Source organism: Callorhinchus milii, unplaced genomic scaffold, assembly GCF_018977255.1.
Source record: "Callorhinchus milii isolate IMCB2004 unplaced genomic scaffold, IMCB_Cmil_1.0 Scaffold20, whole genome shotgun sequence".
NCBI classification, from domain to species: Eukaryota; Metazoa; Chordata; class Chondrichthyes; order Chimaeriformes; family Callorhinchidae; genus Callorhinchus; species Callorhinchus milii.
This window is the reverse complement of record NW_024704761.1, coordinates 7,443,905-7,457,473: the sequence shown is the minus strand read 5'-3', so window position 1 is coordinate 7,457,473 and position 13,569 is coordinate 7,443,905. Positions and strand designations below refer to the sequence as shown.

At 41.3% G+C, this 13,569-nt stretch overlaps 1 protein-coding gene across 4 annotated transcripts in view; it reads left to right on the top strand.

Moving 5' to 3' along the window:
* ccdc57 (coiled-coil domain containing 57) overlaps positions 1–13,569 on the top strand; it is a 49,064-nt gene that overhangs the window by 25,104 nt on the left and 10,391 nt on the right. For all 4 annotated transcript variants that reach the window (XM_007888543.2, XM_007888545.2, XM_007888542.2 and 1 more), the window contains 7 exons: positions 658–816; positions 3,320–3,482; positions 3,863–3,997; positions 11,108–11,348; positions 11,982–12,164; positions 12,919–13,019; positions 13,305–13,505. In XM_007888543.2, coding sequence (XP_007886734.2) covers positions 658–816; positions 3,320–3,482; positions 3,863–3,997; positions 11,108–11,348; positions 11,982–12,164; positions 12,919–13,019; positions 13,305–13,505 — 1,183 coding nt within the window. The remainder of the gene's footprint in view (positions 1–657; positions 817–3,319; positions 3,483–3,862; positions 3,998–11,107; positions 11,349–11,981; positions 12,165–12,918; positions 13,020–13,304; positions 13,506–13,569) is intronic.

The following is a 13,569-nucleotide window of genomic DNA, read 5'->3' as shown; positions in this document are numbered from 1 at the left end:
TGTAACACTCGGCATTCAATTTTATTTAATGCTTCACTGCAAATATTTTATTTTAAATCGACTTAAATGCAGCTCTTGACTAAAAATAAAGTCAAATTCACATTCTATTTTCAAAGAGCGCTTAGTGTGGTTTTCAAACAAATCAGCCTCATAGTGTATGTTACATTTTTTGAAATTAGAAAACACTTTATTTACCTAAAAGAATGTTAATATAGTTAGGTAATAGTTGTGTAAGGTTTGGCCAATCCACCAAAATGTCTCTTTCAGAAACTTCTTTGTGTGCTCAATATTCAAGGGCACAATTGACAGACTGTAACACAAGGAATAGTTATCTACTAATCAAGCTGTTGAACAACAGAACTGTCCTGTTATTGATGAAAAAAAACAAACGTGTTATCGTAGGACAGAGCGGAATGAAAAAAGGGGCTCATTAATTTTAATGAGGCCGAGCATGTGTCGAAGGGCACGTTTTAAATGAAATGAGAACAAAATTGTTTTCAGAGAATTGTCTTACACTCATGTAATTGCTTGAAGCAGCTGATGAGCAGTTAGTTCTGTGCCATGTTCAACATTGCAACACAATGTGGCTGTTTTCAGGCCACAGTGACACAGAGAGACGTCGTTCAAGCCTACAAACTTTTCCTTTTTGTTTTCCAGGCTACGTGGGGAGCTTTCAACAGTGAAAGCTGGCTGGGATGCTCACATCCAGCAGATCTCCAAGGAGACAGTTGCTAAGGACGTGCAAGTCAAAACGTTGCAGGACCAGGATTCGAAGCTGAGAGCTGAGTTAACAAGACACAAAGAGGATGGAGAGAAGTAAGGTTCATTGAAGTTCAACTGAGATATGGCACATCTTGTTCCCTTGAAAAAATAACACAGCAAGCATTTTTAACAAAATTATTTGATAAAGCGAAGGCTGGCTGGATGCTCTCAAAACATTACCAGGATTGGGATAATTATTCACTTAACATCTGCTTCTCAAATAGAGTTGCGTTAAATGCAACATGATGGCACGATAGCTCAACCAGCAGGTGTATTTTGATATCTAATTCGGAGATTGAATCTCGAATCCCAGGGTTGCTCCCTTGTTACTCAAGGTCATTTGTTTCAGTTGGATCATTTTTTAAGAGCTCTTTTAATGGGACTGCAAGATTGAGTGTCTCAGGTTGAAATGTGTTTCAGAGTGAGAAGAAAAACTAGTATTTACTTGCTCTCTGCTTGAGATGTCATTAGAGAAAAGGCATTTATAGTCTATGGGAAAATGTGGAGCTCAGACATCCCTGCCATAAAACAGTGTATAATATTGAGTTTGGGTGTATTTTGAGTGGAGTAATGAAAACATACATAATTGCAAATGGATTATTAATCTTCAGTGGACTTCAATACAATGGTAATATATTAAACCAGCACATATCTTAATTCTGTAGAAAAAAGATTTGCTTTGAATTGTCACTTTTTAAACACAATACCATTGTAATTGTGCTGTACGTTTTAAAAAAATAAATAGAATCACAAAAACAAGTAAACTTTGATTACAGTATTAAAAAAAATCCTCTCAGGATGGTGAATTATTGAAAGACATTAGAATAGGATAGCTGCAGTTTAAATGACTCATGTTATGGCTCTTGTTAGTTGTGCACCCCTTTCCACTGGTTTATTTTTATTAAGTCATCCTGATGTAGTTCTAGTGTATTTGCCCCCAAGCAATCGTTATTTCTAATCCCATTTATCAACCACTTAAATTGCACGGAATTATGTCAAGGCAGGTCACGTGATTGATGAGGTTAATTTTCTTATGTCGTAATAAAAACTGTGTTTTCATTTAAAGTATCAGTGACTTTAGCTTGCCTTAGTTTATGTTTTGTCACAGTTATAGATTCTGGTTCGAAGACATTACTGATGACTTTCAATGCAGTCACAGAAATGTTTACATTACAATAACAAGTTGACTTAACTGAATTCCCCTACATTACAGTAAAAATAAAACATTATTGAAAAAAGGAAATCATATGATATCTTAAAGCACAGTGTATATTTGGCTTTGATCTTAAATTCCAAGTTCAACCAACAGCAACTTGGATTTATATAGCGCCCTCCACGCCGGATGGCGTCTCAGAGCGCTTTATAGTTTCGGATCCCAGGACCGAGCCAGGGGGAGGGGGGGGGAAGGTGACCAAAGGCGCGGTCGAAAAGAAAGGTCTTCAGCAGAGACCTGAAAATGGGAAAGGAGGGAGCGAGACGAAGGGAGTGAGGAAGGCAGTTCCAGAGCCTTGGGGCATAGTGGCTGAAGGCACAGCCGCCGAGGGTGGAGCAGAGGACTTGGGGGACAAGGAGGAGGCCAGACCCGGAGGAATGAAGGCAACGGGTACTGTGCTGAGGAGAGAGGAGGTCAGAGAGGTGGGGGGGTGCAGAGGAGTGCAGGGACTTGAATACGAGGGTGAGTTTCTTAAAATCGATCGTCTCTGGGATAGGGAGCCAGTGCAGTCTGGCCAGGACTGGGGTGATCAGCGAGCGGAGTTTCGTGCGGGTGTGAATGCGGGCAGCAGAGTTCTGAGTGGATTTTATGGATGGTAGTGGATGGGAGACTGAGAGGAGGGCATTTGAATAGTCCAGCTGGGAGGTGACAAAGGCATGGACCAGAGTTTCAGCAGCTTTTGGGGAGAGATTTTGGCGGAGACGGGCAATGCGTCAGAGGTGGAAGAAGGCGGTGTTGGTGAGGGACCAGATGTGGGGGAGGAAGGATAATTGGGCGTCGAACCTGACGCCTAGGTTGCGTACGGGACCTGGGGAGCTCTATCATTATGTTCCATTCTCTTGTAGTGATCAATATAAATAATGTACAATAGAGTACTTATACAGAAGATAGGAAAAATCAAGGATAACAAGATCATTCACCCATGAAAGCTCCTTTTTCTAGGACATTATTTCCCCCATCATAGTATATAATTGTATTGTCTTTGAATGACCTCATAAATGCTGCATTCCTCGTATGAACTTGTTCTTTCTCGAGACTGCAAAAATTAGTTGATCCCAGAAAATGCACAAACAATTTTAAATCCTTTTGGTATTGAATGTACTTTTTTGAAAATGTGCATGGTCCTGTCAGATAATTAATGGTTCTGCTTAAATTTTAAGGAAATAATTCAATAAAGCCGTTCTGATAACATCAAAAACGTATAAGATGTTCATAATTGTCAGCCAATCACCTGAGATTAAATTATTCTGTGCCAGCAATCAAATAATTTCAAAAAGCTTTTGGTAAGCACATTCTGTTTTCTAAAAAGCCACTTGTATATTATATAAATTGTTTTGAATTTAGATATAAACAGCAGCTTGTTCGAGCGGTAGAGAGGGAGAAGAATCTGGAACAAGCTCGAGTTCAGGTAGAGCTGGACTGGCAGTATCGCTGTGAGGAGATGGAAAGAAATCAGTACCTGAAGTCAGAGGAACTTATTCAAGGTCTGAGCCAAGCTCAAAACCAGGTCAGCCACAACTCCCACAGTATTTCAGCATCAATTAGCATCAAACATTACAGTGTTTCTGTCACCATATAAGAAAACTGCCCTTGGACAGAATCCTGCTTTCAGAACACTTCTAAACAGACAATAGTGGGCCTGATCAATTCTAGGAGTTACAATCCTCTAAATCCCATCCTCCTTCTCTCTTACTCTTTTTCCTTTTCCGCTCCACCCCAAGAAACACATTAAACACAAGTTGCCACAGCTGACCACAGAGCTATTATTGTGTTCTACTCTCATTATGTAATCCGAATTGGTTTTGCAATTCGTTGAACAGTTTTTGTTCTATTTTTCTCCCTTATCTTTTTGAAAAGCAATTATCTGGCCCTTTGTTGTTTTTATAGGCCCTAGCAGAACTGCAAGAAACAAAGCGTGAACTGCAGGAGATGGAGGCATTAGTCCAAACAGTGACCTTAGAAAGAGATCGAGCGGTGGCAACTCTACAGAAACATGGTATTCTTCCAGAGAGTGATTTACAGGTGAAATGCATTCACAAACATGAAATGTTAATAATGTACAAATCAATTTTCCATTTAGGGGTCACAGACTGCTGACCAATTGGAGTCTGTACACATCCTATGTTATCTTCCACCTAAGCCTGTTATTTCCCCTTCGCGTCCCCCATTCTCCCTCAATTTGCATTCTGTGGTACGGAAGCACAAGTGTGAACCGTTTGGCTCTGGTACCTCAAAGTAGTGACCATTGTTAAAGAATGAGTCTGAAGCTTAGGTTTGGGTTTGTTCTTTATGTTACTTTATTGCTGATGAGGACCCTTACTCTACGCAAAATGTCTGCCACATTTAATAATAATAATAATCCTTGCATTTGATAGTGTTTTTTCACGTCTTTGAGACGTCTCAAAGCGCTTCACAGAATATACTGTAAAGTGAATTGACTATATATTTGTGGGCGAAACGCAGCAGCCGATTAAGCACAGCAGTGTCCCACAAACAGTCATGGATTGAGTGACCAAATTATTATTATTTTTTGAGGGATTATTATCAGGCATGTGGAGTAAGTAAACTTTGCCCTGCCAGGAATCGAATCCCAGGTCTCTTGCTTGCGAGGCAAGTGTTCTAACCACTGAGCTACAGGACTCTATTGATGCTGATAAATATAGTTATTACAATTCCCTATGAAACACTTTGAGACGTTTCAACATTATAGGAAAGGATATTAGCAGGACTGAAAAGGGTGGCTGAGAGAGTTCCTAAATATATTGCAAAAACACCTTCAACCCAACTCAGACACGCACCAGTGATGCCTTGGGAGAGTGCCTTGGGATGTCCTTCCGACGTGAAAGGCACTATACAAATGTAATCTTGTTGTTGTTTCTATCTTTATTTCATACCTTTGTGCAGTTAGTTCCACATTCTCTCTGCGTAAAGACAGTCAGTTCTCTTAAGCTACTGGCTATCATATTTATACCCTCTTGTTTTGGATTCACGAACAAGTGGAGCCAGACTATTTATGGCCACATTGTCAAATCCTTTCATCATTTTAAATATCTCTGTCAGGTCCCCTCTCGATCATCTCATCTTCAGAGAGAAATGCTCCTGACAGTTCTAATCTTTCTCTATAGCTGTATCCACTCATCTCTAAGAGCATCCTTGTAAATACATGCTACACTCTCAAATGCTATAATATGCTTCCTGTAGTATGCCAAGCTAGAACGGCATACAGTACTTCAAATGTGGTCCAACTGTGTAACTAAATATAGAAAGCCAAAATATAAAACCCTGATTGCAACTGAGTGTACTAAGCATTGCTCGTGCCAGCACCAGCACTTCCTCGTAGTACAGCCAGCATGATAATATAGAAGCACCAAAAACTGTTTACTCATCACACGTTTGGTTTAATCCATTCCCTGTTTTTTTCCCTTCTGTCCCTTTTTTTCCCCTCTGAGCCCGACGGCTATTTCTCACCTCTGCGGCTGCCTCCAGCCCTTTTGTTCTTTCATCAACCTCCCATTAACAGCATTCCACACCCTGTTATTGGCTACCATCACCCCATTTTCAGGTGTGATCATTTTGACCTTTCTGGTGTTTCTTTGATTTGTTATCCTCCCCAATCTGCTCCATCCAGTATATATTTAGTCTTTCAACCACTTTGTTCAATGCAAGTCAGTGAATATATGTTCTTTTTCTGTCAGATGCAAATTGTAACCTACTGTATAGGAATGGCATGCACACTTCCAATAAAATATCTGGAACTTCCAGTTGTAGGTGGGATGCATCAAACTGTGTGTTTTGGATGCGCTTAAACATGGTGATGAGTTTTCACATGTGAGATACCTGGCTGAACAAAAAAAAATCATTATATAATAGGTTTTGTTTTCTTTTGTGGTGTGTGAGGTTAGGTGATACAGCACAAAAACTGGCCATTTTTTCTGTCCCTGTTCAAGAGTCTTGATTTACACAAAATAAATCCACATACTTTCAAGTTGTTTGTTAATCAAATAGTGAACAGTATTGAAGTGTGCTTTGAAAAAGATTTATTTGCTAATATATCCTATTAGATAGCTGCCAGTTATCTGAAAGTTCCTCGCTAATAAGATAAAGCGCAACAAGGAATTCTCCAAATACATAAACTGAACCAACGAGGCAAGTTAATACAGTCAGGGGATATTTAGTTGGTGAATAAAAAAACTATGTCAAGGGGGGGGGGGGGGTGGGGAGGGACGAAGGGATGAAAAAAGACAATATGCCACTGCAGTTATATTCAGTATTTCTTTTAAAGAAAGTAAAATAATGGGATTTCACCCACAAAATAAACAGTCAATTCACTTTACAACATGAAGCGCTTTGAGACGTCTCAAAGACGTGATAGGTCGCTATATCAAATGCAAGGATTATTATAAGTATTTTATTATTGGCTTAGCCTTTCCACCACTATAATCTGTTTCAAAACCAGATCAGAGTGCTGGGGTGAAAATCTCCCCTGCTGATAGAACCGAGTATGAACAGTCTCTGCTCAGCTCATTTCATTCCTGAAATGAATCCAAATTTGGAGCACTATAACATAATTGGTACATAAAATGTTCCGAGAAACGAGTGCATTTTGGAGTTCTTTGCTTTTAGCATCTCGATTTTTATGCTGCAGTTTTCAAAACTAGGGCACTGACCACAGGGCTCAAATGAATTAATGAAGCATTTGCTTGCTTCTCAAAACAGTCACGTTTGCAATGGGGTGTTTGGGTTCAAATTTCAGACATGGAGTCCTGTAGCTCAGTGGTTAGAGCACTCGCTTTGCAAGTGAGAGACCTGAGTTCAATTCCAGGCAGGGCGAAACCTTGGGCAAGTTTCCTTACTCCACACGCCTAATAATAATCCCTCCAAAACCAAAAACAATAATTAAATTGGTCATTTTCAATCTACGACTGTTTGTGGGACATTGCTGTGCGCAATTGGCTGCCGCGTTCGCCCACAAATATACAGTCAATTCACTTTACAGTGTGTTCTGTGAAGCGCTTTGGGACGTCCTCCTGACGTGAAAAGCGCTATATCAAATGCAAGGATTATTATTATTATTATTATGCCAAGTCACCTGCAAAATCTGACTGGCTGGATAATACAACCCTGGAAAACCAATTGTTGATTTAAATCCATGTGTGTCAGCCTGGGTCTGAGGCTGTGGATTAATGCCCCACGTCGGGACTTGGAATCACACGGTCTAAGATGACACTCCAGTGCAGTGCTGGGGGGGTTGTTGCATTGTTGGAGGTGCCGTCCTTCGGTTGAGATGTTAAACCGAGGTCCCTTCTGCCTGTTCAGGCAGATGGTAAAGATCACATGGCCCTATTCGAAAAGAGAAGGGAGTTTCTCCTGGTGTCCTGGCCGACAGTCTCCTAAATAAAATTGGTCACTCACTTCCTGGACGAGGGACAACTTTCTCCAACTGAACGTCAGTAAGACCAAGGCCCTCCTGATTGGCTCGCGCCAGTGCCTCCGCACCTCGGACGCTGGCAGCATCAGCCTCCATGGCTGCACATTCAACCTCACTAAGCCAGTCAGGAACCTGACCCTGAACTGTCCTTTCTCCCCCACATTGGCTCCATGACCAGCACTGCCTGCCACCACCACTGCCTGCCACCAGACTCCACCACTGCCTCACCCCTCAGGCTGCCGAAACCCTTACCCACGCATTTGTCACATCAAGGCTCGATTATGGAAGCTCCCTCCTCATCGGCCTTCCCAACTCTTCCCTTCACAAGTTGCAGATCATCCAAAACTCTGCAGCTCGTGTACTCTCGAACACCAGGCTCCATGACCCCATCACTCCCACCCTCGCCTGACTCCACTGGCTCCCCATCCCTCAGAGGATCGAATTTAAGATCCTCGTCCTCACTTTCAAGACCATCCATGGCCTTGCCCTCTCCTACCTCTCTGACCTGCTGACCCCCTGCCATCCTGCCCAAACCCTCCGGTCAGCGGGCTCCAGCCCATTCCATGTCTCCCACCCGACTCGCCCTACCATCGGTGGCCGAGCTTTCAGCCTCTCTGCCCCCACACTCTGGAACTCCATCCCACTGTCTCTTCGCCTCGCTTCCTCCTTTGCCTCCTTCAATCGCGCCTTCAGTCGCCTTCCCACCCCTCTGCCTCCCCTCACCCCTACACCACCCCTGCCCCATGCTCGGGTCCTGACCACTGACTGTCCAGCGCCTTGAGACGTTCTCCCGACGTGAAATCTTGTTGTTGTTGTTTGTGGGTCATTGCTGTGCGCAACTGGCTGCGGCTGCAAAATACACATTCAATCTACTTTACAGTATATCCTGTAAAATTCTTTGAAACATCTCAATGATGTGATAAGGCACTATATCAAATGTGAGTATTATTATTATTATTAATTGGTGTCCATTTATATAAAGGAATCAATGCTGCTGATGAAGTGAGAGAACGTTTATTTCAAGCCCTGGCACACAAATGTTGACAGTAGGGTTTCTGAGCTTGTCATAATGATGTTCAGCCTCTCTGGTGAAACTCAGCACATTATTATAACAACAGGCTAAGTAAGGCTTTCAGCATCAATAAGTGAAGCAGGAAAACTCTGTTATAGCATCCTTCAGTGCAACCTTTTCTTTCCTGAGACCTCTTTAGCCTCAGAGCAAAACCTTTCTTTAAAGTGAGGTGAACAAAATGCTCATTGTTTACGAGGGTATTAAGCAAAACTTGATCTCATTAAAAAAAATCCTGTCAAAAGCTACTTTTCCTTTATCATCTTCATCACTAGCAATGTATGCCAAGCTCCTTGTTTGGCACACATGGAAAATGAGATCAGCCTGTTCAGCCAGAAGCTGGTCATGTTATAGCTTAAGAAGTAGAAAACAAAGCCTTTAGTATAATAATAATCCTCGCATTTGATATAGTGCCTTATTACGTGGTTGAGACGTCTCAAAGCGCTTCACAGGATATTACTGTAAAGTGGTGCACAATGTCCCACAAACAGTCATGGAGCTGTTGATTAATTTGTGGTATTATTGGTCAGAATACTGGGAGAAATTCCCTTCTCCTTTTGAATAATGCCACGGGATCTTTAACGTCCACCTGATCAAGCAGACAGGGCCTCAGTTTAATGTTTCGTCTAAAGGACGTCACCTCCGGCAACGCAGCTTGCCCCCCCGCCAGCACTGCATTGACAATAACAATTTTAGAAACATTTCCAGAAATCGAGCTGTGACATTTTTTTTCAGAATTCAACTTCCTGCTGCTGGCAGATGCTGAAATAATTAAGAAATACTGTATTATGAATCGTTTGTCAAAATTGTCCTATGCCATCATAATTTGGGGTGTGATGATATAGTTTCCTGTATAAGGTGAAATGGAAAATCTTTGCGGAATGGAAATCCCCTGCATTATTATTTTGCCTTTTAGCCTGCGACGCTGAGGCCGATTGTAGCACCCAGCTCGAATTCAAACACAAATACAAGCACTCCCAGGGATTTGGATTTGGAATATTATACAGTGAGTCGTGCTGCACGTCACTTTAGAGGATTCTAGAGAAGGCACTGGCGTCTACTGCAGCTCTCGTACTTTTCTTCAGCTCTTCACATAAATTTTTGATGTTAACCAGCATTGAAGCAATCTCACTTACCGGAGCAACAAAAATAGCATTATTGTAGGCTCCCAAAATGTTTTCAACAATTCACAACTAATGCCCTTGAGGTCCAGATGCAACCTGAAGGGCATAGTGTCTTGCTCCACTGTCTTAACTGAGTAAGGTTGTCTGATATCCGTAAATATAATAATCCTTGCATTTGATATAGTGCTTTACCATGTCGTCGAGACATCTCTAAGTGCTTCACAGACTTTTACTGTGAAGTGTAGTGACTGTATATTTGTAGTTGAATAGAGCAGCCAATTTGGGCACAGCAATGTCACACAAACAGCCACAAAGTGAATGACCAATTTTACCTGGGGAATTGTTGGCAGGGATACCGAGAGAAACTCCTTTGTCTTTTCAAATAATATCCATGTAAACAGGCAAGCTCAGTTTAACTTGAAGGATGGTACCTTCAATGATTGCAGCAGACCCTCAGCAAAGCTTTTCTAAAGGGGCTTTTCATACCTTTTAAAAGAAAGAATCTCCTCGGGCAGAAAGTTGAGGTAACCTTGAACATTTACTAGAAGTAAACCTCTGATCTATCCCAGGCATAGCTTATAAGATGGTTATCACACCAGGTTCTTTAATAATTCACAATTAACAGGAAGATAAGTAACAAATTGGTTTTAGAGGAGAGTTCCAGAGGACAAAGGTGCTATGGCTGAAGAAATTAACAGGGAGGCAGCCTTTAACTCTAGTCTCGATGGATAAATCCACAAGATATATTGCACCCGTGGACACCCTGTTTTACTCTGGGCGCATATGCTTTCTTCAGCAGCCTACCTCAGAGAGCCTGGACCCAAGGAGTGTAGACGTAATCACACATCACTTGACACATTAACAAGTACAATCCACAAACAGTTTCATTAGTTGTATTTTTCAGGAATAGATCCTTAGCCAATTAGGAAACTGCAAAGGTTATGGTATTATAATTTTTCTGTGAATAAAATAAATGCTGGAAATGTTTTTAATAAATTTGTCGTCTTACACTCAGGATGTAACTACATAACTACGAGTGCCTTGGGATGTCCTCCTGACGTGAAAGGAGCTTTACAAATGTAATTTTGTATGATATAACTATGCCCTCTAGTGGAGAGGTCTGTTAATTATGCATAGGATTAATAACTTTGTTTTCTTGACATCTTCTTGACGCATATCAGTGAAAGTGCTTATTATTCCAAAGTTGTCTTACGCAATGAAGCCATTTAAGACCATTTCTTTGCAATTGTTTGTGGGACACTCCTGTGCGCAATTGGCTGCTGTGTTTCGCCCACAAAATATATAGTCAATTCACTTCACAGTATAGTCTGTACCTGCTCTTGGAACAAACTGTATTTTCAATCCCACTGCCCTATCCACAAAATATACAGTCAATTCTGTGAAGCGCTTTGAGACGTCTCAAAGACGTGATAAGACGCTGTACCAAATGCAAGGATTATTATTATTAATTGGAACAATTGAAAGAAAGCTTTTATCTTCAATCATAACAGGCTTCAGTACCTGGGGGAGGAGGCCGGGATGGTATGGATTTCCCTTCAGATGCTTTCCGGAAGCTTCAGCAGCAAAACCTGAACTTGCGGATTGTAATTGGCCAGATGAGGAAAGAAATGGAGACACTCAGCGAGCATATTCCAGCTAACCAGAGCAAGGACAAACTACACGACAACGCGAGGTCAATGAAGAACTCCAAAGAGGCATTGCAGAATGGCCCTCTTACCTCATATACTCCAGGTAGCTAGCTTTCAGTAGGTCTTAAAAACGTGGTGGGCAAAAAGATAGCCACATTCTGCAAATCCAGGTCTGAAGCATTTTAATGCGTAACATTGGTGTGACCAAATTCAGCAGCTGTTAGATAGAGTGCCCCACCTCATTAGTACAATAAGAATAATGTAATAATAATCTTCATCATGTTGTCAAAGAGCTCCCCCAGCTCATTTCCGAAACACTGACTGCCCAGCGCTTTGGGACGTCTTCCTGACCTGAAAGGCGCTATGTTGTTGTTAACAGGGATTTTAACATAAAGTGTAGAGCCTGTGCATTTGTAACTGAACATAACTCATTTCTTTCAGCTGAATCATAAAGCACGGGGTCTGTATCTGATTTGTTTACTTCTCTGTTGAAATGGTCAAAGATAGTTTGATCAACCAGACCACATTAGGAATTGGGTTCATGAACTTGCATCTTATTGTTTCTTGGAAGAGGGTTTGAAGAATTTGCATGTGTAATTAGTAGGGTGTACCATATTGAGAAACACATCATGTTGTTGCTTTCATCATGTTGTACATCATGCTCAACCAAACTGAGGAACATCTCCAATGTTCTTATCACAAATTAAAATCAGTGTAATATTCCTCCTTTTCACAGAGTATGTCAAATCTTTGGAAGTTGAGGTTGGTGGATTGAAACATAAGTGCAGAAAGTTGGAAGAACAACTGGAAGATATTTCAAAGGCATCTAATAAGACCCGTGTTCCCCTCCCAGGCCTTCCCATTTCTGCAGACAATGCCTATCTTCAGAACCACATCCGTACCTTAAATGAGACCATAGGTGAGACTGATCTTCGCACGACATCCACATGTGTACATTCAAGTAGGGAATGCACACAATGATCAGAAGCAAGGATCACAGCTCAGCTAAGCCCAAATGTACCTTCCCCAATCTGATGTTTCATCTAAAATCAGCTCATTCAAACTGGATTTCAAATCCCGTTTCTTTCTAGTCCATATAGTTAAGTTGTATTACTCTCTAAGCCTTGCATTTCCCAACTTGGGCTAGTCAGAATAAGAAAATATATTGAAGGGTGGGTATACAGAGATTGTATTATTCAAGCCAAGAATGATTTACAATGAGCTGTTTCTTACTTCCTGCCCTGCATTTAAGATACTGTTATAGAAGCCTGTCCTGACTGTTTAACAAAACAAAGTTGCAAATATTTAATTCTAACAGCACCACCTTCAGGTAAAGGATCACATTTTTTAAGTAATTGCCTTTAGATCAATATCTAGAAATTCGATAGTGTGCAGAATTTCAGAAGTTGCTTAAATTCAGTCAAAATTTGGAAGCTTGATTTCCACAGTTTTTAATAATATTTTTATTTTTGTCATCTGTTTAGTAGTTATGCGTAAGCGTTTAATTGCCCACGTTTACACCGAGCTCTCCTCCGCCACTGGCAAAATCACTCCAGGAAATATACAAAAGGGAATAAGTCAACAGTGTCAAACAGGTTTTAGAAACATTACTGTGCTTCTCCCTATGCGATCGAGTGATTTATGTGTGCATCAGTTAATCTCTTCACTGTTAGGTGGTCTTCGTGCTGAGAAGGTTTCAGCTGCTGCCACAATAAAGAAGCACGAAGCCAGGATTGTGCACTTAGATTCTGCAGTTACACAGCTCACCCAACAGGTAAGATTTCACAAAAAAAAATTCAAATCACACACACACACACACATTGTAACTGTCTCCAAACAAATACCTGGCAATATTTCATTTGAAAATGACTACTGACTTTGAACAGTTATTGAGGATTAAAAAGGGCAGCAAGCTCGCTGATTCAGTGAGGCTGCTCGTTGTTGAATCCTGCTACTGATGTCAGTGAACCGAGTATTCAGACATGTTCAGTCCCCCCTGAGTTTCAGTCCTTGAGACTCTTTAAGGAGCACTTTTTTTAAACGATTCCCTTCCTCACAGGTTCGTCAGAAGCAAGTGGAAATCAATCAGCTGCAATATGAAATCACCAGCCACACGCAGAGAAGCAATGCAGAAATAATGAGACTGAAAGAGCGAGTTGCGGAATTGGAGTTACAGTTATCGGAAACACGCCGAGAAGCAGATGAGTATTTCAGGGGTAACCTTCAACAAAACCTGGAAACTGTGGCGTTAGGAAATGAGGTAAGGAGAGAAATCGCATGTTGGGCTTAACCCGAAAGGTCCAATATATTTTTCATAAGCAGTT